This window comes from Cibotium barometz, chromosome 66, assembly GCF_041138505.1.
Source record: "Cibotium barometz isolate CiBa-2024 chromosome 66, ASM4113850v1, whole genome shotgun sequence".
Classification (NCBI taxonomy): domain Eukaryota; kingdom Viridiplantae; phylum Streptophyta; class Polypodiopsida; order Cyatheales; family Cibotiaceae; genus Cibotium; species Cibotium barometz.
Genome location: NC_141111.1, coordinates 9,407,080 through 9,434,815, shown reverse-complemented (window position 1 = coordinate 9,434,815; position 27,736 = coordinate 9,407,080). Strand labels below are relative to the sequence as shown.

At 46.2% G+C, this 27,736-nt stretch overlaps 1 protein-coding gene across 2 annotated transcripts in view; it reads right to left on the bottom strand.

Annotated features, from left to right (window-relative positions):
* LOC147602747 (beta-galactosidase 9-like) overlaps nucleotides 1-27,736 on the bottom strand; it is a 95,781-nt gene that overhangs the window by 43,217 nt on the left and 24,828 nt on the right. For both annotated transcript variants that reach the window (XM_086797537.1, XM_086797536.1), the window contains exons 12-13: nucleotides 1,199-1,425; nucleotides 192-307 (exon numbers count right to left, since the gene is read on the bottom strand). In XM_086797537.1, coding sequence (XP_086653663.1) covers nucleotides 192-307; nucleotides 1,199-1,425 — 343 coding nt within the window. The remainder of the gene's footprint in view (nucleotides 1-191; nucleotides 308-1,198; nucleotides 1,426-27,736) is intronic.

The following is a 27,736-nucleotide window of genomic DNA, read 5'->3' as shown; positions in this document are numbered from 1 at the left end:
ACAAACATTTGATAAAACACCATCAAAACCTATGGAATTTTGCAACTTAAGAAAAACCCATAAAAAATGTATTCCAAGTAGCATCATGAAGTTTCTTTTAAGATTATGAGATTCTATTGATCACGGTCCTTGAGAGAGAACAGAAAAATGAACCTGGAATTGAATAATGAAATACATCTCTAACACCTTACCAGAAAATTTTGTGTTGACAAAAATAGAGACCGCATCACGCATGGCTTCAATCGAAAGCACTGCCTGCTTTCCGGTCTCATTTAATATTGCGATATCATTTGCTGATACTTCCAATCTAGGAAACACCAAAAGGGCAAGGTTGTAGGTGTGACCCAATAGACTTGAAAATAAAATCAAGGTAATCAAGGAAACTAAAGATGTGCAGGAATCACAATGCTTCAATAAGGAAACACTACAGGATTTGTTCTAATCATTCTTTTTATTAAAGCCTTTTGAGCACCAACCATAGTAACATGGTAAGGAAACAGAAATGAATATGTCTCAGGTATGTGCAATGGGAACTGCCTAAAACTGGGAAACGGAAACAGCTACAAAACTTTTCAGCCATGAATGGTTGGTTCATATTAACCCAGAAGGATAAAATTGGAAGGAAAGTTGCCAATAGACGGATGGTGAGAGGGGCTATAGATAGGAGATTGCAGACAAAGCTCAAATAAAGGGAAAAGAAAGGAGAAAGTCAGGCAGGAAAGCAGCTAGCATGGCAGCCAAGAAATAGAGCGGCAAAAGGAAGGGCATAAAGGCAAGGTGGCAGGACAGTAAGGTTGCAGAAGCAGCAGGACACTGCTGGCAAGCAGGGCATAGTCACATGGAATGAAAATGGAAACCGCTCTGTATGCAAAACGGAAACAGCCTGAAACTACGAGATGTAAGCAGCTACAAAGTGGCAGACCTTAAAAATATATGATTTTTAAAAAAAATGAGTATTGGGGAGGAATTTCAGGAAAATAGAAGAAAAATCATAATTAGGAGGAAAAAGAAGAAATTTGCGGAAATTGTCAACTTAATGAGCACAAAATGGGCAAATCAGTGGGGGTTTTCCTGAGCGGAGATCAAGAAGTGAGAAATGAAAACGGAGTTTTCCTGTACTGGGCTATGAAATGGGCATTTCCTGCAAGCACAAGAACACGCAAACGCACCACATGCACACAGAGAAGCTCTATCTAACCTGCATATATACCATAGGTAGTCGGTTGAATCTTTTGTTAAATTCAAATGATCCAATAGAGTTGTTGAAGTGAAGCCTCTACCCCACTTGCCAATTGGTTCGTTATAAAATTCCCAGGCAAGTTCATCACTCTCAAAGCCTCCATGTGTTTTCCATTGAGTAGGGTGCAAAATGCTGTAAATCTGTGATACCTTTTCCATTTTCATTAGGGAAGTTTGTGCACTTACCTGCTTAAACACAAAACCCCATTTTGCATTTGACTGTGTTAGGTTAATTCTTACAAAAATATAGATAAAAATTAGAGGTATCACTAGAAGCAATGAGATGCTTCCCTTCTCCTGAAGAGGGAGAAAAAATTTTAAGTAAACTTCCCCATAAATTAGCTGCCCTTCAAGGAAACAATATAAAACTCTCCCTACTCTGATTTTACAGAAATATCTTCTTGAAATTTGGCAGCATCAAAGAAGATGGCATCATGACATAGATGCTCTAAACTCGGCCTTCATTTGACCAGCAAGTGTGACCAAAGAGAGATGTTTTGACCTAAAACGGCCGCATCCTTTAAATTTTCTAAATCAAGAGGACATCATTCGATGGTCATCCTTTCACAGCAAGGAGCTTCCAACCCAATTAAATTCTTATTGCCGTCTCATCAAGTTGCATAAGGTGTCCTTAACCAGAAGCCTATACTCAAAATCACATAGCCAAGGGACAACAGCCTCGGTCAGGGATGACAGAGCGGCAGCCATGGACGACTCCTGAGGGTTCAAGACCAAAAAATGCCGAAACTTGCCACAAATTTAAAAAAAAAACCGAGAGTGGTAAACACTTGGATGGGAAGACAAGAGAGAGGGTAAGGATGGGGGAGCGGGCAGAAGCACGGAGGGGAGGCAGGGAAGAGGGTAAGGCAGGGAAGCAGCAAGGCTTAAGGTGAGGGCTGTTGAGGCAAGGGGAGCTAAGGCATAAAAGGTTGGGCGGGAGATGACAGCCCCGCGAAGAAGTGGAGAGGCGAAGGGGGAGGGGGAGGGGGCGCTGGAGTGGCGAGGGTGGGGAGGAGGATGGGGGTGTGGGCTGCACTGCTGCAGGCGAAGGGGAGGATGGGGGGATGGGCTGCAGATGGAAGAGGGGGAGGCAGAAGGGAGGACGGGGGTGAGGGCTACATGCGGAACAGGAGCAAGCAGGAGGCGGGAGACACTGGTGGGAGAAAGCAAGGAGGGGGGGGGGGGGGGCTTCGAACAGGGGCAAGAGGGCAGGGCGATGGCGAGAGGGTGCTAGGTGCGCAGCGGGGAGAGCTCTACCTTCGTCCCCCACACCTTCTTTGCGAGGTGGCGGCACGGCTTCAACCCAGCATCTGACCCTCTGGCTGGTGTCTCGGGCTTTCGCAACAGTTTGCTTTCCTGGTCTCGGGAAGGAATACCTTCCTCTCCTCCAGGTGATAGGTGGTGTTATTGGGAGAGTGATGCAATCCCCCCATCCGCCACTTCGGTTCTAGCTTGAATGGCCGGGATTCCGTCTCTATCTATTCATATCTGGATAACCTCTCAGGAGTCAGTTTCTCATGCCATATCGCTTCCTTGCCTCCAATTCTGCAGAGTTGAATACTCTTGCCTCCTAGTCCAATGCTTCATCTGCCGGGAGATGGGACACCATGTTAGAGCTTGTCCTCATCGTCAGTCCAGGAGGGCGCCTCCAGTAGGTCCCCCCCCCCCCCCCCCCCCTCGGGTCCCAGTTCACATCCTTATCAAGGGGGTGGGGGGGGGCATCCATCGTTTCACTAGTGATGACCATCGCTAGCTCTCCGGTGTGTGCTCTCCCTCCAGAGTCGCCTAGCACGCACCCCCCCCCCCCCAAGTGCTGGGGCAGCCAGTTGACTAGTACAACTTCTTCCAATGCCTCCCTGTCGAAGGAGCTGCTATTTTCAAGGAGACGGTAGCTCCCATTCGTATATACATGGTTCTACATCACTCCAAGCCTTCCACCCTAGAGAGTGGCACGATGAACTTCTCTTCCCCCCTGAGTGCAACACCGAGGATGGATTGGAGCATGGAGTCGGTGTCGTACCTGGCCGCTGCGAGAAGATCCTTCAAGCAAAGAGTCGGATATATGCATTTATCCATCAGAGCACAGCCTCCTTGCAAGAGAGTACCCTAGATAGCCTGTGGATTGAGGCCTAGTTGGCTGCAACCCTTACAAAGCTTAGTTCCATCAAGGAGCGGAGGGTGGAGTACATATACCATGCCAGAGCCTCCTTTTAGACCCAAGTGGAGGACAGGATCAACAGGGATTTCTTTGAGATAGCAGACCCACACAAGCGGAGGGATGATATCCACACGCGAGGCCAGGATGGATCCATTGTTGCAGATCCCCCACATGTGAGATCCATTGCCACAAATGTATTCCTCCCCTCATGGGTGCCCCCTATCCTCACAGGTGCTAGATGCACGTGAGCTGGTTTGGCGACATACGAGAGAGGTGGTTCCTCCTGCTCTCTAGACTTCTTGTTGACTCCCTTTACTACAAAGGAGTTGGCGAAGGCTCCGACACTCACTAGGGGCAAATGCCTGGGAGAAGATGGGCTTCCGGTTTCCTTCTTTCTCCAACATTGGTCTCTCATGGAAGGCACCTTCAAAGCTGCCTTCAATGAGATTATGATCACGGGAGCCATGCCAGAGAGGCTGTCAAAGAGATTGATCCATTTGATTCCCAAGGAGGGTGGTGATAGATTGGAGATTCGGCAATGGAGGCCCATTACCTCGTAGGGACCGCCTAGAAAATTCTAGCCAAGGCCATCAGCTAGAGATTGCAACCTTTCCTCCGCGCTTTGATCCATGGCATGCAAACGGAATTCATCTAGGATTGGAGCACTCTAGACAACATCCTGACTTTCTAAGAAGCAACCCAAGATCTTATTGTTTCCCTTCTAGATTTTGAGAAAGCCTATGACAAAGTGGACCGGGGCTTTCAGGAGGGGATGATGTGCCCCTGAGGAGTGGGTCCAAGGTGTTTATGGGCTCTACTCGACTTCACACAGCTAGGTTCTCATTCAAGGAGCCAGAGGTGACAAATTTTTGCTTTCTTGCTCAGTCTGGCAGGGCTGTCCACTGGCACCTTATCTATTTTTGTTTGTTGTTGAGGCCATGAGTAGTTTTCTCTCCGCTCATGAAACAGGGCTCCAAGGGCCCATATGCATGCAAAAGGAGCTACTTGATTCTGAGTTCATCGAAGACACAGCAGTATAACCGTCCGGAGATGAGGGGAACCTCCAGAGATTCGCAAAGGTGATAGAGATCTTTTGCTGTGCATCTGGAGCACAAATCAACTTGCACAAGTCGTGTGGATTTTGGGTTGGCTCATCATCTGCCCCGACTTGGAGTCGGCTTGAGGCTTTTCAGTGGATCTCGAGTGGTACTCCAATTCGTTATTTTGGATGCCACGTGGGCATCAATCTCCCCCCGGAGCGTCAGCTAGCCCCTCTTCTTCTGAGCATTCGAAAGAAGCTGTTATACTGGAGTTCTGCCAGGCTTTCCTTAGCTGGCTGGCTAGGTCATGGTGGTAAACCAGGTTCTTCTTGCCACCATGTGGTACATCACCTCCTGCTAGGCCTTCTCTTGGGCTTGCATTGGTCAGGTTTAGCGGTTGATCCCGCAACTTTCTTTGGGCTGGCAACGACGAGAGGCCTGCCCGGGCCAAGGTTGCCTAGAGAGTGATCATTGGCCATGACATAGGGGGTATCATCGACCCTTCCATTCAGAGCCGCAACCTTTTGGGCACGTTGATAGTTCATAGCCTTCTTCTGGGCGGCGAGCCCTAGAAGGACTTCCTCCTCGTCGCTAGGATCTCCGCCCGCACCTCGATTTTGGGAGGCCCTTGGCCCCACAGTACAGCACAAGATGGATCTTCATGGAGATGCAAACTCAAAGCTTTAGCCCTACATTTGAGGACAGATTTGCAGCCGGATCATCTCAAATCGGCCCTTGAGTAGTCCACTCCAGTTGCATCTGAGGAGCATCCCCGACAGCCTCTCTAATCTGGGAACCCCTTGGTTCGTTTGCCCAGTGGTCACATGCTGGGGACTCACCCACACGTATCGTGGGGAGCTTTGAGCATGGGTCCCGCTCGGTCACTTGGAGATTGGGCCCAGGAGAGGTGCCTCACTAGGATATGGGGTAGGGATAGACTTGGCCTCGACATCGACTCTTCCATCCCCCCAAAGTGGTTGGCCCCGATCTGGGACCCTCCCCACCCGCAATGGTTGGGAGTGTTCACCACACAAGACATACCTTTGGCCGTCCATGGCACGGATGAGAGGTCCGCCTTACTCACCTTCTCTATCGAGCCTCATGGCAAACTTGAGAGAGCAGAGCCCACTATGGAGAATTTCAGGGGATGCACCTTGTAGAGGGTGAGGGTGATTGGTTTCCATGCGCATGAGTGGCACATAGACCCCCACCAGGTAAGGTGGCAAGAGAGAGATTCTGGTGTTCGTGGATTTGGGAGGGTCATCCTCACGTACCTCCACCGGTGGGACCCTAGGGGGGGGTGGACATGGCATGATCCAGATGACATTGAAGAGACTCCCGGTATCCCCTTATTTGCCTAAACCGCACAGCTGGGCCACAAGATTAGATGCCATAGGTTGAGGACACTCCAGGAACACTGGCACTCTTTGCTCAGTTTCTCTCAGATTTCTCGAAGAGGCTGTGGGATAGTGTTCGGCCACAAAAGATCACTCTCTTTCTGTGGCAGTTGGCACATCGGAGCCTAACGGTTGGCAATTGGCTGGCCATAGGAGTGTTGGAGGGGTCATCTCCATTGTTCTAGGTGTTGTCCCGTTGTTTCTCCACCTCTAAAGGACCTCCCCCAACCTAGGAAATTTTGCCATATTTTTCTGGATTTTTTTCCACATTTTGGGCACCTTTTTCTGGCATGTTCCATTTTATGCTCCAATCGGTCTGTTTTATGCTGGCTGACTGGGCTCTCTAGGTCCTATATAAGCATGGGCTTTGCCCTCAGTTGTGTTATCTCATTTTCCGCTTATTCTCGGATCTTGGTTGCACCTACGGTGTGCCTCGTGCTGTCTACTCCAACTTTGTAACCACCTTTTGGTGTATATGATCTTCCTTCAGTTCCTGTGCATCTTGTATTTGTGAACTTCAGTTCTCTTTCATTGTTTGGCATTTTCTCATGGTATCAGAGCAGGTTCAGATTTGAGGATTTGTTGAACAGCACCTGTATCTGTTTCTTCCCAGAGGAGGCTGCATTACATTTTATTCTGGAGAGTTGCCACCCTACTATATATTCCTGGTTGTCTACTATATAAGGATGGGCTGCAGATACGGTGTGCCTCGTGCTGCCTACTCCGGCTTTGTAACCACCTTTGTCACATGCACTCTGCACTGTAGTGCATGGTGACAAGCTGGCTCATCATCATCAGTTCAACATTATATCAGTATTAGTACCTTTCAGGATGATATTTGTCGTACGCCGTGACCCCATCGTAATCCTCAGTCCAGGATAAGTTAGGCACGAGCTACGTAGGTCATTCTCAGCCATAGCAAGTCAGTCAGTCAGTCCAAGTCCCTTAACCCACTTGAAGAGATGCGTTCATGCATGTAGAGTCAATAGAAACCTTAGGGTTTGCATTAGAAAGCATTCTGCATATTGCGTATCATTCATTCATTGCATGTAGACCATTGCAGAAACCCCAGATATCATCTAGTATTTATCAGAATATTTACTAGGAATTTTCTGGTATTTTTCCCACAAATTCCAGCATTTTATACATCATTTATATATTTTATGTGGACATGAGCAATCGGCCAGTCCTGTAGCCAGCCTACTACCTCCTCTCACCCATATAAATAGCCCAGCATGGTATTCATTCATTCATTCATCATATTCAACATAGAGCAATCAAACGCTTGGAGCCTTCAGCACAAGGAGCATAAAGCGATTGCAGATTTCAGCACTCATACCTCAGCGTTTTCATCCTACAGCCCTAGGCGCATCAACGCATGAGCATTCAGTCCCTGCATCAGCAAAACGCAGCAGTTTCAGCATTCAGCCATCATTCAACCTTGCGTTTTCTGCATCCATACAGTTTTCAGCATTCATCTATTCATCATTTTGCTCCAGCCACTTGATGAAGGTAAAACACAACATTCATAAATAGCCTAGAACAGCCCCAAACAACCCCTCTTAGCCTCAACTTTGCATCCCTTCCTCATTCCGACTCTTGGTCTTCAGAGATCTTGCGTTTGGCTTATCGTCAGTCCTATCGTCAGTCTCTTCAAAGATAATAAAGCAAATACTATTCCGGTAACGGGATAGGGGGCCCTTTGGTGGGTAATTCGGGACCCCATACGGTGTACAGTTTCTCTCTCTCTCTCTCAAATCTCTTTAAGTTTGAAGTCTTAAAAGTGGATTGCTAAACTCACGAAACTCAGGATACAGAAGACAGTGTGAGCATTTGTGTGATAGGATCCTCCAATACGAATACTTCCACTGCATGTTACATTGGTATTAGATTCAACTTGTCCACACACACCATATCCTAGCGTGAGGGCATCCTTGGATGGTCAGATTGCGTTCCGGGCACGACCACCGACTTCAGCATCATGTCTACAAGGAAGAGTACCCATCAGCCGGAAGATGTCTCCCCCGAAGGAGACCTTGCTCTTCCGACTACAGTAGACACCATAGCTCTTCTTAGAGCTCAGAACTAGCTGCTCATGGAGCGTCTCCAACTCTTGGAGGCAACAGCAGCACGTCCTCCTCCGCCTCCAGCAGCCCGCGACTACATCTCCCTCTTCTTTCAGATGGAACAACAAAGAAGAGAAGACGAGGCCAGACGGAGAGAAGAAAAAGCAGAAGCAAGAAAACAACAAGAAAAAGCAGATAGACAGGACTATGAGGAAGCCCAACGCAGGATCGACGAAGACCAGCATCAAGTTGAACTTGCCGCTCAGGAGCACCAACGAGAGCTCAATCGAGAACATATGTTACTCAAGCACCAAAGGAAAAAGGAGGCCATTCATCTTAGATACCAGCACCTCTCTTTAGCTTCCCCTGCCTCAGGTGCCACCAGCCAGCAGTCCGCAGCATCAACTACCGTCATTCGCAGTCAACCAAATTTTAGTAAGTATGATGGTAAGTGTGATCATTTAGCAATTAATCAGTTCATTCATCAATTTACTGCTCATTTTCCATTAGCTAGAATCACATATCCTCAGGATAGAGTCCACATAGCGGCTCCCCATCTCACGGGTGAGGCAGTCACTTGGTGGCAGCATTGGTCTAATCTTCACACACCAGACCACAGGTGTCACAACTTTTAGCTGGGATACATTTGTTCATGACCTGAAGACCAGATTTCTCCCACCCCAGTATATGACCGGTCTGGCAGATGAGTTCTATGGACTCAAACAGAACGGATCTCCAATGCTTCAGTTTTCCGGAAAGGTTATCACTTCAGCATAGCAGTTAGGGCTATCTGCGCAAGCCAAGATGGAGCAATTCATTCGTGGATTGGATCCCAACATTTGGTTCACAGTTCGTAACTTTGAACCCAGTACCTATGACCGAGCTTTGACTTTCGCTCAAAATGAAGAAATGAAGATGAACGGAGTATCCCAGTCTAGTACAAAACCCCAGCAGTAGCAATCTGCTGCACAGCCAGGGAAAGGTAATGCATCTTCTAAAGATGCTAAGAAGGACAGCAGTAATAGCTCCAATTCAGGGGGTAAGAAAGATAAAGAATCTAAGCCTAAGAAAACCCCTGATGAAAAGGCTAAAGCAAGCATTACTAGAGGTTATCTTCCTCCAGAGGAGTAAAAGAAATACCAATCAAAAAACATATGTTTTTTCTGTCACTTCATAGGGCATGGTAAGAAGGATTGCCACAAATGGCAAGCGGAACAAGCCACCAAAGCCCCTTCTACCACAGTTGCCACAACATCCCCAGCTCCCCCAGCCCCGCCTATTACCACCAATGCGGTTCAACTTTTACCTTCTATGCATCCTATGCCATCCATGGTATTTGATGCTAAGCAGGAAGGTGAGAGCGATGCTGCACAGAAAAGCCTCATCCGAGCTTATGGCTATGCCAAGGACCGACAGTTTGTAGTCCTATTCGACATGGGCAGTTCTTAAGATGCCATCTCTCCCCAATTGGCTAACAAAATGAGCTGCATATTAGTCCCGTATCATCTGGATGTGGACGGGTTCACACCTGGTCTCCGCACCCACATTTCTCAGAAGGCACAGCAATTTGCCTTTGAAGTTAAGAAGGCCTCATTCTAACGAGATTTCATCGTCTCGGTTGGGGTGTGACATGATCTTAGGAATTCAATGGTTCTGTCAGTATGAGCCTATTTCTGATTGGAGACAAGACACTTTTACTATCTGTAAAGGTTTTCCTGAGCCTGTCAGGATTCGTGGGGATAGAAGCATTCTTGGTATCTCATTGATTTCGCATCTCCAGACCCGACAAGCTATCCGCAAGGGAGCAAAAGGAGCACTACTTTATGTTCGTGCTCAAACAGCCTCTACCTCATCGGTAGCATCCATCTCATCTTCAGCCCCACAGCTAGCAGACCTCCTATCCAGACATCAGGACATTATGCTTAAGGACGATCTCCCGCCCAGTCTCCCTCCATCTTGTCTTGAGGACCATCATATTGATTTGGTCCCTAGATCAGATTCTCCTAGCAGGTTTCCCTTTTGTCTTTCCAAGACCTTAGAGGGCGACCTAGAAAGACAGTTATTTGAGCTCCTCCGAGCCGGATTCATTCGGCCTTCTTCCTCACCATTTGCTGCACCCATCCTATTTGTCCAAAAGAAGTACAAGTCTGCACGCCTTTGTATAGACTACAGGACATTAAATAAACTCACCATTAAGAATAAGTTTCCTATGCCAAGGATTGAGTACATTTTGGAGCGTTTAGACGGTGCTAAATTTTTCACTAAGATCGACCTCAAGAGTGGTTACCATCAAGTCCGCATTTTTGAAGCTAACATTCCAAAAACAGCTTTCCGGATAGAGCGTGGTCACTACGAGTTCGTAGTCGTGCCTTTTTATACCTAAGTATGCTCTCATAGCTTTCCCCCTGACCAATCTTCTCAAGAAGAATATCCCATTCCAATGGTCTGCCAGGTGTCAGAGCGCTTTTGATAAGCTAAAGACCGCCTTGGTAACCGATCCCGTTCTGAAATTGGCAGATTTCTCTCTACCCTTTGAGGTAGTAAAACTGATGCCAGTGGTTTTGCCCTGGGAGGTGCACTCATGCAAGAAGGTCATGCAGTGGCCTATGAATCCCGAAAACTCAGAACACATGAGAGAAATTATGCTGTCCACGACGTGGAGCTACTTTCAGTAGTATATGCCCTTAAGTTGTGGAGACATTACCTACTGGGTCAAAGATTCACTTTGATGATAGATTGTAAGATTCCTCCCCGGCCTTTCAGGATGTCCAGTATCTTTCCCTGTAGTCAAATCCCTCTTCAGAAATATAAAAGATCTTGTTTCTACCAGTTTTGGCCTAGAGAGAGAAAATCTTCTAGAGAGTGGTAATTCAATTTTTAAATATTTTTGGATGGAAAAATATCTCTTCTTATTAAAATAAGTTCCCCCGAAACAGAAGTTCAAAAAGATTTTTAGAAGGTGCATTAGAAATCAAGTATAATCTGTTCAAGAGACCTTATCCTGAGGGTCAAGATTTTTTCAAAATTTTAACTTAAGGTTCCTATGGGCCAATAAGATCAATCCATGTGTGGGGAGGAGATAAATCCAATTTGTAAAAGAAAAATAACCAAAAATGAGTAAATGCTCACATAAGATGAAGAGTTGACTATGTACAAGGGTTATTAGTAAAAAACTATGAGTATTACTAAAAAAATGAGATATTTTGGATATAATGATTCCATTTTGACACATATATATCATCGGTTCCGATGGGATTAGACTGGATCCATCAAAGGTTCAAGAAATCTTAAATTGGGACATCCCTCGAACCGCCCAAGAAATCCGTTCTTTCGTAGGTCTTTGTCAAGCCTATAGTACCCATGTCCACCAGTTTTCCAACCTTGCAGCACCTCTTACCGACTTGCTCAAGGAGGTGAAGACTCACAAGCAAAAAGTCTCAATCACAGGCAAGGCCCTTGATGCATTCCGTGCACTCCAGAAAGCTGCCTTAGAAGCCTCTATATTAAAGTTAGCATCTTGGGATGAACCTTTCGAGGTCATTACCGATGCAAGCAATGTAGCCATACGTGCAATTCTCCAGCAGGACAATATAGACCCGTGGCATACTACAGTAGAAAGTGGGATGTTGCCGAAAAGAATTATTCAGTATATGACAAAGAGCTTTTGGGTGTGATCACAACGCTCAAACATTGGAAGCCTTTTCTTTATGGACAGGTTTTCACAGTAAAAACAGACCACCAAGCACTTAAGTGGCTTCAAACCATGCCCAGTGCCCAGTGGAGCAATCGGCAGGCCAGGTGGAGTCAACTCTTCCAACAGTTTGGAGGAATGATTGAGTACATCCCTGGTAAGCATAACCCAGTAGCAGATGCTCTTAGTCGAAAGGCCAGCATCCACGCAGTCCCGGAATCTACCATTCTTGAAATCACGGGGAAGGACTTAGATAGCATGAAAGACCAATATGTCAACTCCCCTGAGTTTGGTACTCAGTATAATTTGGCCCTCACTTCTGAGCCTGGCCATTATTCAGTACATAACAGTTGGTTGTTTTTCAAGAACCGCCTCTGTGTCATTCGGGAAAAGCGATCAGCTCTTCTCCATGATGCCCATGACTCCTTAGTTGGAGGACATAGGGGTATCAACAGTACCCTCGAGAAATTAGAACGGTAATTTTATTGGCCAAAAATGAGACGTGATGTATATTCACATGTTCAAGCCTGTAAAATTTGTCAAAAAGTAGAGGTTCCATAAACAAAGCAGGCTGGTTTACTTCAACCTTTGCCTATCCCCAACGGACCTTTCATCGACATATCTATGGACTTTGTAGGGCCTCTACCAGCATCCACCGGATCCCGTAACACTCAGTGTTTCACCATTGTGGATCGCTTCAGTAAATTCTGCATGCTCATCCCATGCAAGCATACGGCCACAACTGAGAACGTAGCCCGTCTTTTTCTCAAGCATTGGTACCCAATTTGTGGTTTGCCTAGCACCATCACCTCAGATAGAGATTCCAAGTTTACCTCGCATTTCTGGAGGGCATTATTCGAAAACTTTGGAACTAAGTTATAGTTGTCTAGTGCATTCCATCCATAGATAGACGGCCAGACAGAAATCTATAACCAGTTGGCCTTTGATGTTCTCAAGTCATATTGTCATGACCAACAATCCAAATGGGAACATTATCTTCCATTGGTCCAGGCTATCTTGAACGACACTCATTCATCCAGTGTCGGACGGACTCCATATGAAGCAACCTTTGGTCATCGTTTCTCTTCTCTTTTGACGAGATTGGTGTCTCAATCTCTAGAGGCTAATAAAACCACGGAAGCATTTTTTGAAATCATTGAGTCAGTCAAGGACCGCTTGACCAAAGCACAGAAAGCCTATAGCAAACAGGCTAATAAGTCAAGACGAGATGTCCACTTCAAGGAAAAGGATTGGGTCTATCTGCGCATCATGAAACAAAGATTGAAACAAGTGGGCAAACGTTGTCCCAAGCTTTCATTCCGTAGTTTTGGACCTTTCCCAATAGTTAAAAAGTTAAGTGATGTCTCCATGAAGTTGAAATTGCCTAACAGTTGGACGATGCATGATGTTTTCCATGTTTCTTGGCTAAAACCATATGTTGGACCAGAAGTTTTTGATGTTTTAGATGAACAACAGCCAAACGTGGTAGACGAAGCCGAAGTCATCGAGCCTGAGCAGATCCTTCTTCATCGTTGGAAGCATGGTTGCGGTCGACGGATACGTCAGGCACGAGCTACGTAGGTCATTCTCAGCCATAGCAAGTCAGTCAGTCAGTCCAAGTCCCGTAGCACACTTGAAGAGATGCATTCATGCATGTAGAGTCAGTAGAAACCTTAGGGTTTGCATTAGAAAGCAATCTGCATATTGCATATCGTTCATTCATTGCATGTAGACCATTGCAGAAACCCCAGATATCATCTAGTATTTATAAGAATATTTACTAGGAATTTCGTGGTATTTTTCCCACAAATTCCAGCATTTTATACATCATTTATATATTTTATGTGGACATGAGCAGTCGGCCAGCCCTATAGCCAGCCTACTAGCATCTCTGACCCATATAAATAGCCCAGCATGATATTCATTCATTCATTCATCATATTCAACATAGAGCAATCAAATGCCTGGAGCCTTCAGCACAAAAGGAGCATAAAGCGATTGCAGATTTCAGCACTCATACCTCAGCGTTTTCATCCTACAGCCCTAGGCGCATCAACGCATGAGCATTCAGCCCCTGCATCAGCAAAACGCAGCAGTTTCAGCATTCAGCCATCATTCAACCTTGCGTTTTCTGCATCCATACAGTTTTCAGCATTCATCTATTCATCGTTTTGCTCCAGCCACTTGATGAAGGTAAAACATAGCATTCATATTCATTTACAGCATTCATACATAGCCTAGAACAGCCCCAAACAGCCCCTCTCTTAGCCTCAGTTTTGCATCCCTTCCTCATTCCATTGGGAAGAGTGCATAGGCTCGAGATTGGACATCATTGGTGCTTCTACAGCCGTGTACAGTTCAGCCCGACTCTTGGTCTTCAGAGATCTTGTGTTTGGCTTATCGTCAGTCACACCGTCAGTCTCTTCAAAGATAATAAAGCAAATACTATTCCAGTAACGGGATAGGGGGGCCTTCAGTGGGTAATTTGGGACCCCATACGGTGTACAGTTTCTCTCTCTCTCTCAAATCTCTTAAAGTTTGAAGTCTTAAAAGTGGATTGCTAAACTCGCGAAACTCAGGACGCAGAAGACGGTGTGAGCATTTGTGTGACAGGATCCTCCAATACGAATACTTCCGCTGCATGTTACAACCTTTTGGTGTAATGATCTTCCTTCAATTCCTGTGCATCTTGTATTTGTGATTTTCAGTTCTCTTTCATTGTTTGGCACTTTGTCAAGGAGGTAGGCCAGCAGTCTATTCTAGGTGTGGCCATCCGCAAAAGTCCTAGCGTCATTGTCTTTGGGATCGCCCAAAGGCTCAGCAGGTTTGGCAACGGATTCCAATTACGTGAAGCACAGTTGGTTGGGCCACTAAGGCCGAGGCTGTCATGTTATATGAGGACGGTGGGGGACTAGCCCTTCAAGTCTCTCACCTTTGTATTTCTGTAGTGGAAAATAAGCAAAAACCTTCTATAGGATTAGGTAGAGCTTGCATATAAATTGAGGGTGCAAATGAAGAAAATTGCAAGTCACTACTAGAAACTACAGAGTGTAGTGGTCCAAAGATTCATTAACATCAAAGATATTAACACCAAAGAAGATGATATGTCTTTGTTGATTAAGTTTAAAGAGAGACATACATGGAATTCTCTTTTCCAAACTCTACAAGACGCCTACAAGCACGGCAGAGTGGACCCTTACAGAAGAAGTTCTTGGAAATCTTCATTTGTGAAGGAGCTTAGAAAAAGGTTATGAATATGTATTTTACTCTACAATGGAGAAGGATGGTGAAGGAGACAAACCCAAGGACGAAGGTGGGTCTGGGGAAAATATAGAGAAAGGAGAATAAATGGGGCAGCCTTGCAAAAAGTCCCAGATATTAAAATTTTCTTGAAAAATTAGGTCAAATCAGCCAAAAGTGATGCTACAAACCTCGCAAATGAAGTGTAAAAGGCCCAAGGAAGCCTTCGTGGGCAGTTTCAGCACAAAAATCAGAACGAACAAGTGAGCTTGACGCTGCTTGAGCCAGCAAGTACATTTTTTAAACAAAAACTTACTATTAGAAAAATAAAGGGGAAAAAAAGTTCGAAACACAAGGCCCTCAATTAACCTTCAAAAAAAAAAGGGGGAAAGGAAAGTGAGAAGGCTAGCCGCAGGGCAAGTGGAAGAACAAGGGAAAGGGGGGGGGGGGTGTGGGGGGGTGTTCTTTTGGGGTTGGGTTTTAAACGTTTCCTTACATTTCGGCCTGTTCGAAACACATTTGGTTGCTACTATGAGGACGAGGAAGAGTTGAAAACCGGAGATAGACAAGAAAAAGAAAAATCATGATCAACACAAGGGAGATGAGGGCAATACAGGTGCATGACCATCAGGTGCCAGTCATAATAATGATGGCAACAAACAGAATGATCAGAGGTGCTTCTTTGAAAGTCAACTATACAACCAGAGGCTTGTGGACAAGCCTAAGGGAAATAGGCTACAGCAGTGATAAAATGAAGAGAGAGTGCTCCAATTTATAGATTCAAGGCTCTCATGAGCATAGAATGAAAGTAAAAGTTATAATGACAAGTGTAGAGCTAAGGTGACAAGTGTGAGGCCACTTGTCTCACTTTGATCCACAATCCCGCCACATGTCCCAATTTAAGAGATGGTTTCCCCCCATAAACTTCATCTCTATAAATATCTCAACTCAGAGACATTCTGTCAAAGGTGCTTCGGCAAGTCCCCCATTTGCTTAGCTTATGGATGTAATGACACGTACGGAATTCCATTGGGGGTTGTCCAAAAATAGTATATCAACACCTTATTAGAAATGTATATCAACACCATGTAGAACCATGTTTCAATGCTAGATCTCTCCCAAATCCTCAGGAGCTCGCTAGACATGCTTTCTACTTGACACTTGAGTTCCAATGACCATTTCTATGTCCAAGAAACCATCTCGAGCGCCTAGACCAACCTTCAGGCGCTAGATCTTTTGTATTGGATAATCTCCCATTCCCAAAGCTTGTAATTTCCGAATATTTTGTTGCATGCAATATGCAGCGGAAGTCTTCGTATTGGAGGATCCTGTCACACAAATGCTCACACCGTCTTCTGTATCCCGAGTTTCGTGAGTTTAGCAATCCACTTTAATACTTCAAACTTTAGAGAGATATGAGAGAGAGATAAGAACTGTACACCGTATGGGGTTCCGAATTACCCACTGAAGGGCCTCCTATCCCGTTACCGAGATAGTATTTGCTTTATTATCTTTAAAGAGACTGACGGTGTGACTGACGATAAGCCAAACACAAGACCTCTGAAGACCAAGTGTTGGGCTCAACTGTGCACTGCTGTAGAAGTACCAAAGATGTCCAATCTCGAGCCTATGCACTCTTCCCAGTGGTATGAGGGAGGGATGCAAAGCTAAGGCCGAGAGGGGCTGTTTGGGACTGTTCTAGACTGTAAATGAATGAGAATGCTGCGTTTTACCTTCACCAAGTGGCTGGAGCAAAACGATGAATGAATGAATGCTGAAAACTGTATGGATGCAGAAAACGCAAGATGGACTGAAGGCTGAATGCTGAACTGCTGCATTTTACTAATGTAGATGGCTGAATGCTCATGCGTTTGAGGCGCCTAGGGCTGTAGGAGACAAACGCTGAAGAGAGATGGTTGAAACTGCAATCGCCTATGCTCCTAGGGCTGAGGATGGTAAGCGCTTGATGGCTCTCTTGCTGAATATGATGAATGACTAAATGATTATGCAAGGGCTCTATTTATATGGGTTGCATGAGCCAGTCGGCTGGCTACAGAGCTGGCCGACTGCTCATGTCCATAAATAATGCATAAATGATGTGAAAAATGCTGAAAATGATGGGAAAATTACCAAAAAAATACTAGATAAATCTTGGATGCTATCTGAGGTTCCTGCAATGGTCTAGATGTTATGCATGAATGATGTGCAATATGCAGGATGCTTTCTGATGCAAACCCTAAGGTTTCTACTGACTGTATATGCATGAATGCGTCTCTTTAAGTGGGTTAAGGGACTTAGATTGACTGACTGACTGACTATGGCTGAGAATGTCCTACGTAGCTCGTGCCTGAATTATCCCGGACTGAGGATATACAATGGGGTCACGGCGTACGACAAATATCATCCTGAATGGAACTAATACTGTACAAATGTTGCACTAATGATGATAAGCCAGTTTGTCACCATGCACTACAATGCAGAGTGCATGTGACAAGAGTAGAGAGAGAATAGAATGAGAATGTAGAAGACAACACAATATTGGGTCCCAATACCCACTAAAAGGTCCCCCCCCCCTGCAAGCAGGAGTATTTGCTTATATTATTCTTTGGAGAAATGTTGTACAATGCTAAGTACAAGTGATATGAATGCCCAACGCAAGGACGAGGAAGACTGTCGGCTGAGTATCCACCTAGTCCGAGGTTCTGCTAAAGACTCTTCTGGGCAATGATGCAATCACTTAACTTTTGAATGACTGGAAATGGGCCGAAACTTCAGAATGATAGTTTGGGACAACGCTTGCCCACTTGCATTAGCTGTTGTATCATGATGCAGAGATATACCCAATCCCCTTCCTTAAAGTTGACATCTCGCCTGGATTTGTTGGCTTGCCGGGTATATGCTTCTTGAGCCTTGGCAAGGCGCTCCTTAACTGACTCCATGATTTCCGCGAATGTCTCGGTGATGTTATTGGCCTCAAGAGATGGTGACACCTATCTCGTCAAAAGAGATGAGAACCAGCAACCAAATGCTGCCTCATACAACGCCCAGCCAATACTCGATGAGTAAGTATCGTTTAGGATTGCCTGAACCAAAGAAAGATATTGTTCCCATTTCGACTGCCGGTCATGGCAGCATGATTTGAGAACATCAAAGGCCAATTGATTGTAAATTTATATTTGGCTATCTGTTTGAGGATGAAATACGCTGGACAACTGCAACTTAGTCCCAAAATTGTCAAACAATGCTCTCCAAAAATGGGATGTAAATTTGGGATCTCTATCTGATGTGACAGTCCGTGGCAAACCAACAATGGGGTACCAAAACCAAATGAACAAGCGAGCTACGTCCTCGACTGTGGTTGTCTGCTTGCATGGAATGAGCATGCAAAACTTATTGAATCTGTCAACAATTGTCATACACTGTGTGTTTCTAGATCCAGCTAAGGCGGGGAGAGGGCCTATGAAGTCCATACTGATGTCGTGAAAGGATCCCTCAGGAATAGACAAAGGCTGAAGCAAACCTGCTTGTTTGGTATGAGGAACTTTCACTTTTTGACATATCTTACATGATTGGACATGTTGGTAGACATCCCGTCACATCTTGGACCAATAGAATGACCTCTCTAACTTCTCCAAGGTACTGTAAATACCCCTATGACCCCCAACAAGAGAATCATGAGCATCGTGAAAAAGGACTTGGCGCTTTTCTTTGAGTACACAAAGACAGTTTTTGAAAAACAACCAATCATCCCGTATATTGTACTAGCTTGGTTCTAAACCGAGAGCCAACTGATATTGAGTCCTGAACTCTTCCGAATTCGGATACTATGCCTTCATACTGTCCAAGTCTTTGCCTTGAATTTCTAGCACATTGGACTCCTGCAATGTCTAAATAGTGCCCTTTCGACTAAGAGCATCGGCAACGGGGTTATTTTTGCCCGAGACGTATTCAATCATTCCCCCAAATTGTTGGAACAATTGACTCCACCTGGACTACCTGTCACTCCATTGGGCACTGGGCATGGTTTGCAACCATTTAAGTGTCTGGTGATCTATCTTAACTGTGAAGTCCCTCCCGTAAAGGTAGTGCTTCCAATGCTTAAGAGCGGTCATCACCCCCAAGAGTTCTTTATCATACACTGAATTCTTCTCGGCGTTTTTCAATTTGTGGCTATAATAAGCCATTGGCCTACCATCTTGCTGTAAAACAGCTCCAATGGCAAGGTTACTGGCATCTTTCTAACAAGTGTCAGGCCACTTGTCTCACTTTGGTCCACTTTCTTGCCACATGTCCCAATCTAAGAGATGGGTCCTTCCATAAACTTTATCTCTAAAAATATCCCAACTGGTAGACATTCTGTCATAGGCACTTTGCCAACTCTTGGTATCTGCTCAATTCCAGATATAATGACGCAAACAGAATTTCCATCGGAGTCGGGCCAAAAATAGCAACTCTCCTAAATTTTAGGAGTGTGGTCCTTTGTATTCTAGGATAATCCCCCATTCCAAAAGCTTGCTCCAAATATTTAGACATCCTGGAGTCCACCAGACCCCTTTCATACTGGGAAATGTCCAGGCTAGTGACAATGCCAACTTCAAAACTGGCGACTCAGAGGCAACTCTCTTCATTGCTTAGAATGCCTCTAGAGCCTTGCCCGTGACGGACACTTCTGACGACGAGTTTTCACGCCCTAGAGCAAGTCAGTAAGAGGTGCTGCAAGGTCAAAAATTTGTCCATGTGGGTGTTGTAGGCCTGTCAGACCCACAAATGAGCGGATTTCCTGGGCTGTAGTGGAGACATCCCAACTGAGAATGGCATGTACCTTTTCAAGGTCGAGGCTAATACGTGAAGAACTAATAATGTATCCCAGGTAATGGATTTCCTATACTCCAAACTCACTCTTCTTGGCATTAATAAACAACTCATTGTCCTGCAAGAGTTGCAAAACCTGGGCCACATCTCACTCATGCTGCTCTACAGTCCTTGAGAAGATAAGAATGTCATCTAAGAAGATGAAGACGCATTTGCCAATGAGATCCCGAAAAACCCGAGACATCATTTTGTTGAACGTCGCTAGTGCATTGGTGAGACCAAAGGGCATCACCACAAATTCGTAGTGGCCACGCTCGTTCCTAAAGGCCGTTTTTTGAATATAGGCGATGGCGAGGCAAAAATACCTCGGAGCATGGTCTCCGGGTGTGAGTGTAAGTGAGCTAGCCGCTCCTCGATATGGTGCTGATGTCGAGCCCGTATCTCTGTGACCTCCCTCTGATGTAGTCCGGGAGTCTGGTAGCCTAGTGCTCTCAGTCTCCGTCTGGCTCGGAGGTCCGCAACGCGCTGAAGTGTAACCCCCTCCTGTGTCAGGGTAGGCACTGGGATAGATCTCTGGAAGAAATCAGTGAGTTGGAGCTATTGCCCACCTCTCCCTGCGGTATGAGTCCGTATCACTGTCTCTCTATGGCGTTGTGCGTCGAACAAGAACTGGCCAAATCTGTGTTGGTCTGCGGACTCCATGATCTGACGGAGTGAGGGATGTCCACTGAAGATGGTGGTGTATCTCTCTCTAATGGCACTATATGCTCTGCATCTGCATACATAATGTTCCTCACTCTCAACCTCCTCCTGGCATAGTCTGCATATCCTCTCTGCCCTGGGGATCCGTGTTGCCCTACCTGCCTCAATCTCAAGCTGGTGTGATGACACTCTGAGCTGGCCAATTGCCACTCATGCACTGTGAGGCATGTACACATCCATGTATCCAGGTCTTTGTATGAATCCATCCGCTGAGATACGCATAAACTGATCTCTGTAGTATAGCATCTTCGGCGGTAGAGGCTGACTGGGTGTAATCCAAGTCTCTTGAGTGTATCGTTGCCATAAATCCTGCCGAAGGACTCTATTCCTCTCACTGTGAGAGAGCTGGATGTGTGGTGCATGTATATCATACTGGAAAGGTGGTAGGTGATCTATGTCGAGACCATGCTGAGTGAGCCTCAGTATCATCTGTGAATACCATGATCTCCTATTTCCACTCTTTGCGAGCTGCCTAGACGCCTCAAAAGCTCTATGTGAGAGTCGATCTAATGGCATATCTCTGATCCTCTGTATGAAGCAGATCGTCTAGAAGAGGGCCTCTACTAGCATAGGAGGTGCAGCAAACTCCGTCCGGACAATGACATGTGGGACGGAGGGTTTGCTGCGGATCATCCGTGAGAGCATGAGAATCTGAGGCCTCTCTATCTGAGACCATGTGGAGGTGTCGAGCCCGGGTGCCCATACTGCTACAGCATACATCAAAGCAGGGGTGACTAGTGTGTCAAACAACCACCCCTTCGTGCAGGGCTCCTGGAAGTGTGCCTGGTGACACTGTCTCTCTAACATGGCCAGAGCTGCATACCCTCATGTGAGTCTATCCCTGGCTGCCTGTGCCATATAAATCTTCCTGGCGGAGTCGTAAATGTAATCCCCAGGTACACATATGAGTCTACCACCTCTACCTGTCCTCCTGCTAGTGTGAAGATGGTCTGTCGTCGCCGAACCGGCCCTGAGGTGTGGAAAATCATGGCCTTGGTTTTCCCAAGGTTCACTGTAAGCCCCCTCTGTGTGCAGAAGTCATCGAGTGCATGGAGATGGTGCTGTAGTCTCATCCACGACTCAGAGACCGGAATAATATCATCTGCATATAGCATAATGTGGACTATGGTACCTGAGATGTCTACCCCGTCCCCACCACCGTGACGAATGAAGTCAACCACCTCATCGATGTATAGCCCAAATAGTGTAGGAGAGAGTGGGCATCCTTGCTTCACACCTATGGTGCTAGCAATAACATCCCCCGGGGCATCGTATGCGCCCGAGGACCTGCTCATATAAAGCATAGATGCCCCAAACCATCTCTAATGGGATCCCCAATGACTGTAGGCACTGGAAGAGTCTCTCTCGTGGTACCGTGTCAAATGCTTTGCGGAAATCCACAAAGCAGCAGTATAATCTCTTCTCCCGCGCCCTAGCCTGGTCAATCAGACAACTCAGAGTGAATATATGGTCAATAGTGGAGAAAGCTCGTCGGAATCCAACCTGCCCTGGTGCTCGCAGTCCCTCCTTCTCTGCATATGAGCTCAACTCTGCCTCGAGCATTGCGCCATAAAGTTTGGCCAATGTATGACCAATCATGATAGTCCTGTAGTAGTTGTTGGGGTCTAGCATGTCTCCCGCTTTGTGGAGAGGCACGATGGTGTGCATAGTCCACTCAGCTAGTAGGCCCTCCACTAGTGCCCTATTAAAGAGGTGAGCAGCAAAGGGTCCCAGTGTGTCAGCTGCATAAACAAGATGGTCACTCTGTATACCTGTGTGGTCAGCCGATCTCCATGCTGTAACCGTCGGATAGCTCTCTCTACCATCGAGGCGGTAAAGAAAGTAGAGGTGGTAGGGCGGGACTCCTGTGGCTGTGGTATGGGCGGCTGCTGAGGGATATGGTAGAGGCTCTTTGCATATGTGTGCCATTGTACGAGGGCGAGGCTCTCTCATCCTGCGCCATGCAGTGGCTGCATCTCTGCTCATGAGTAGGTGGTATATATCCCAGTACTGTGCCTCCTCATATGCACGCCTCTTACGACCTGTGAGGGTCCTCTTCTATCGGCTCGCCTGTCTCTGTGTAATGGTCCCCAGTGCTCTCTGGGCACGGAGATGTCTATATAGCTCTATGCACTCATCATCATACCACCGATTCTGGGGCATGCTCCCAGATCTATCTGTGTGTGCAATGTGTGTATGATGGGGGAAGCTGCGGGTGGCGGCCGTATGTAGTAGAGATGACAGTTGGGTGGTGAGTGTGTCTAGAGGTGACAGGGGATCCATCTGGAATAGCCCGTCATATACATGATGCTCATATATGTCTGCCAAGTCATGGGTGAAGTAGAAAGTTGTATGCGATGCCTGTGTGGGCTGTGTGGGTGCTGGTGTGGAGCTCACCAGTGACAGTAAGAGGTACGTGTGATCCGCACCAATAGGACAGGGGGAGATGGTGAAAGATGTCACTGCTTGTGTGGTCTCCATGGACCCCATGATGTAGTCCACTGTGCTACCCCCCCCCCCCCCCCCCCCCCCCGATCGTGGAAAGCATGTCAGTGCTCCTGAATCCTGCCACTGTCTCATCCCGTTATAAATAATGAGATGGTGTCACGCTCCCAGCTCAAGTAAGTGATGACCATATCTGGTGTTATCCGGCCCCATGTCCTCTGACACCTTGCACGGGAGTGGACATGACCAACAAACCCCCCTCAAGTGAATGGTGTGAATGGGTAGCAACAGGGTGATAAAGCTGTTCTCAGAGAATTATTGGTAAAATGGAAGTTCTATCCTTTTGAAGATGCCACCTGGGAGAATGAAACCGATCTGTTACGGGATTATCCCCAGTTTGCGAGATGAGGACATATCGCGTTTTTCAAGTGGAGAGAATGTAGGATTCCTCCCCATCCTCTCAAGATGTCCACAGCATCTTCCCTTGTAATCAAATCCCTCTTCAGAAATGAAGAGGCATCGCATAATACCCCCCCCTGAAGGCAAGCATCCAAATGCCAAGCTGAACTACATGTAATCCACATCAATGCTCTGTAACTGCACCAGTGATAAGCATAAGAAGAGGTAGCAGATATACGCATGTGTAAAGGCAACAGGATCTAGAAGTCATGCCTGTGAGACATGCAATGTAAGCTGCAAAAGTGAAACTCATCAATGGAGGATCCGATGAGGAAAACAATCAGCAATGGTAGGGCTGATAAAAGTAAAAAATTTAGCAATGGGAAAAGTTGAAAATGGGGAGAAAAAAGTGGAGGCTCGAGGCGGGCATCAACCAATGCTATGAGAGAATAGGTAAATTCTCAGCGATGCCATGATCAGTGGCATGTATGGCAAGTGTAAAGATGCATAATCCCACAATGAATAATATACATGTGACATGTCAAAACCATGAGAGCAAGCCAACACTGGCCAAGTGTGTAAAAGGCACTCCCAGTAAACATCACATGTGAGAAAGTGACAATGTCAACATTGTAGACTCTCCAGTAGACATCACATCAGAGAAAGCATCTAGCATAGACCAGCATAAGGGTCAACAAGCATAAGTGACCATGAGACATCACCAATTGCATGTGGGCAACTAAACCCCCCCCCCCCCCCCCCCCTGAAATGCATCTGCCAGACAATGCATACCATGGAGTACAGACTATAGAGCTTAGTCATCAAAAGCAACGGCATCAGAAGACATCTCTGCAGGCGATGAAGATGTAAGGGTCAAGGTTGACACATGTGTAGCCAAATTGGCTTGATCTGCACCTGTGGAAGAAGATGCCAGCTTCTGCTTTTTTTCACTCTCAATACGCTTCCTGCATTCCTCTATGGTGTGCCCTGTTTTCCTGCAATAGTTACAGCGCTTTTTCTTTTGAGGCTTGTCCTCTGTCTTGGTAGGATCCGATGGGCTAGGTTTAGGCCCATATCTATTCCCATAAAAAGAGAGTAGCCATTGCTGACTCAGCAGACATCATGTTGTTCCTGTTGGAACGAGATTGCTCTTCACTGAGCAAGAGAGTCACAAGGTTGTCAAAAGTGACCGCATTAGGTGCATTGCCAGCCAACAACCGCAAAGTGGTGCCAAATGTCTGATAAGAGTCAAGCAAACTATGCAAAACTGTCTGAACAAGATAGCCATCTGTCAAGACCTCATCAATGTTAATGAGCTGCTCGTAGGTCCTTCACATGCGTAAGGTACTGATCGATAGAGTCACCTTCAAGCATGCGGTCAGTCTCAAGCTTGCCCCAAAGGTAAGCTACACGAGCCTCATTGCAACCTGAACACAACGCCACCAATGTATCCCAAGCACCCTTTGCAGTGGTGCAGGAACGAATGTGCGGAATGATATGCCTGCGGCACGAGAGAGCAATCAATGCATGGGCCTGAGCATCCCTAGCATCCCAAGTACGCTGCTGCTGAGTAGGAGGAAGATGAAGAGGTAGACCTGCAAGAGGGTCTGCGGGAATCACTTCACCTTCCGCTAGAGCAGGTGCAAGAGGACGCTCCTCAGTGCCATCCACATATAGCCATACATTCTTGGCAACCAATACATGACGCATCATATAAGCCCACATAGGGCAGTTATCCCCATTGAGCTTGTCCTCTTGAGATAGCATTCCAAAGAGGTCATTGTTACTGTTGGCCATGTTAACACAGCAAATCTGTCACAAGTCACCACGAGTAGGCAATGCCCAGCAAAACCGTAAGAATGAGGGAGATAAATAGCAGGATAATCAATGGACTAAAAGGGAACTCCTTCACCACGAGAAATACATATGCATGTCCCAAATCTGCAAGTGTACTGCACAATGATGCAAATCTGTCAAAGTGTCCACAATGGCACACATATACTGCAGCAAACCACAAATGTATACATGTGCCGTGAAAAACACAATCAGGTGACACCTGTAAGAGCTGCAAGTGCACAAATCCTGTAAATCTACTAATGCGATTGTCACCTGTACCAAATGCTGTAATGCGGGGAAATGCCCCAATGCCAACCAAATGTGCCTGTAATACCCAGAAAATTGGGGGAAATGCCCCAATGCCAACCAAATGTGCCTGTAATACCCAAAAATTAGGCGGAAATGCCCCGATGCCGACCAAATATGTGCTGTAACACCCAAAATTGCATGCAAATAGTGCCAGTTTCTGCAAAATAGTCCCAATTTCTGCAAAATCCCCAAATTTCTAGTGCAATTATGCACCAAATCTGCTGAAACCAATGCCAATGTGTGCCAATGTTGCAATTGCAGGCTCAATGGTGAAAAGCCCCGAATTTCAATAGGCAATGTGTGCAATTTCAGGTTAAAAATTTGCGAATTTTACAAACCTTGCAGATCTGGAATTTGCAGGTTGCTTTGGCCAGAAAACTGAAATGCAGGTACAATACAGTTGGACCAGAGCTAAGGTGGTACAAGGCACATGTACAGGGCGGCGACGGCAGGGCGGCGTACGGCGGCGCAGGCGAAGACGGCGCAGGCGGCGGCTGCCCGTGAGAGCGACGACAGAGGCGGTGGCGCACAAGGCGGAAGGCGCACAAATTTGAGGCGCAGGTTCGCTGCAGGTACAGGCGGCGCGAAGCAGATCAGCACCGTACAGGCGTAGACAGAGGACCGGCGCAGGTACAGTCGGGGCAGGGGTGGCGGTACGATACAGGCGGCAGATCTGAGAGGTGACGGCGGCGGCAGGGCGACTGAGGGTAAAACCCTAACCCTAAACAACAAAAACCTTAATGCTGCAAACCCTAATGCCAATAGGCTGAAGCTCAAGCTCTGAAGAGCAACAGGGGGCAAACCCTAACTCTAACCAAGCTCTAATACAGGAGGGAAGCTAGCCTACCACACACACACACACACACAACCTCAAGCACAGTGAAACGTGAGAGTGCTGGAAAAGATGTACTCAATAATGATATGAAAATGAAAGTCCAGGTGAGTACTAAAAGGCCTAGGGCTAAGTGCCCAACACACATAAGTGTGTTCACACGGGGGAAAAAACCTGTGTCCAGTCACAGGGAAAAAGTGCCCGTGAGTAAGCTGGGTTCACACCTGAACTAGCTGGGAGTGGACATGACCAACAACAAATGCTTGATTTGACGCAAGAAGAAGGTGTTTCTAGAAGCCCAGGGGCAAGAAATGCCTAAACTCTATGGATTTTTGGTCAAGGTTTGTGGAAAGAATATCAGCATGCCTCTTATAGATCCAATGATTTGGAAACCGTACATTGAGGCCCTCTACAACATTCCAAACGAGTCCGTTTGTGTGACATTGTTTTTTTGCTTGGACAATACGTGGGTATCAGAGCATCAAGTTGTAACCCAACTCGGCTACCTAAAGAAGTGAGAGCATCCGGTGGATGGTTAAACTGCGGTCCTGAAAAAACATCCAGGTCTCCACCATGTCAGGAGAGCATAGTAACAAAAAAACCTGTTTCTAGCTTTCGAAACCTCGAAACTTTGAAACAGTTTTTAAAAACCTCGAAACCTCTCCAGTAAGGCAGTTTCGTCAGGTTTGTTTCCCCCCTCCCCCCTCCCCCCTCCCCCGTTCCTCCGTCCCTCCCCCTTCCCTCTTCTTCTCTTGCCTCCCTCCTTCCCTTTTCCATCTTCTGCCCTCTACTCCTCATTCCTTTATTCTCTTCTTCATCTTCCTTTCTCTTCTTCTCTCCTCTTCTCCCTTGCTCTTCTTCTCCTTTTCTCTTCTTCTCCTCTCTTCTTTCTCTTTTTTCTTCATACAACATCCTTCAATGTCTTAAATCTTTCCCAATTTCTACCTTCTCTTCTTCAATTTCTTAAGAGTCCTTCAAGAGTCCTTCATTGAACCACTTATGGCATCTAATCAAGCAAAATTGCCATAATGCCTCACCAAAATAAGGATAGTTCCTCGAGATGTGTGAGAAGACACCATTTTTTCATCATTACACTATGTTTTTAGATGGCTACTATAAGTTCTTTAAGCATTTATACTGTATGAAATTATTGATTTTTTGAAACCTCACGGTTTCTAAGCTGAGGGACTTCGAAACAAAATCCCAAAAACCTCGAAACGTTTCTTGTGACTATGCAAGAGAGACATCACATCAAGAAGAAAGCCAACAAGAAGAGATGGAGGCACAAAGCTTCCAAACAGAAAGAACGCTTCCACCAAGCACAGAAGAGCTCCTGAGAATAATGATGGAGCAAATAAGTTTTTTGAAGATGTAGCTTGCCGCCGAAAAAGAGAAGTGAAGGCATCTCTGATCTGGGCACAGGTCCTTCTACATATGGAGGAACAAAGAAGAAAAAATGAAGACCGACGTGAAGAACAAAGAAGAAAAGGTGAAGAAGCAAAAAGAAAAG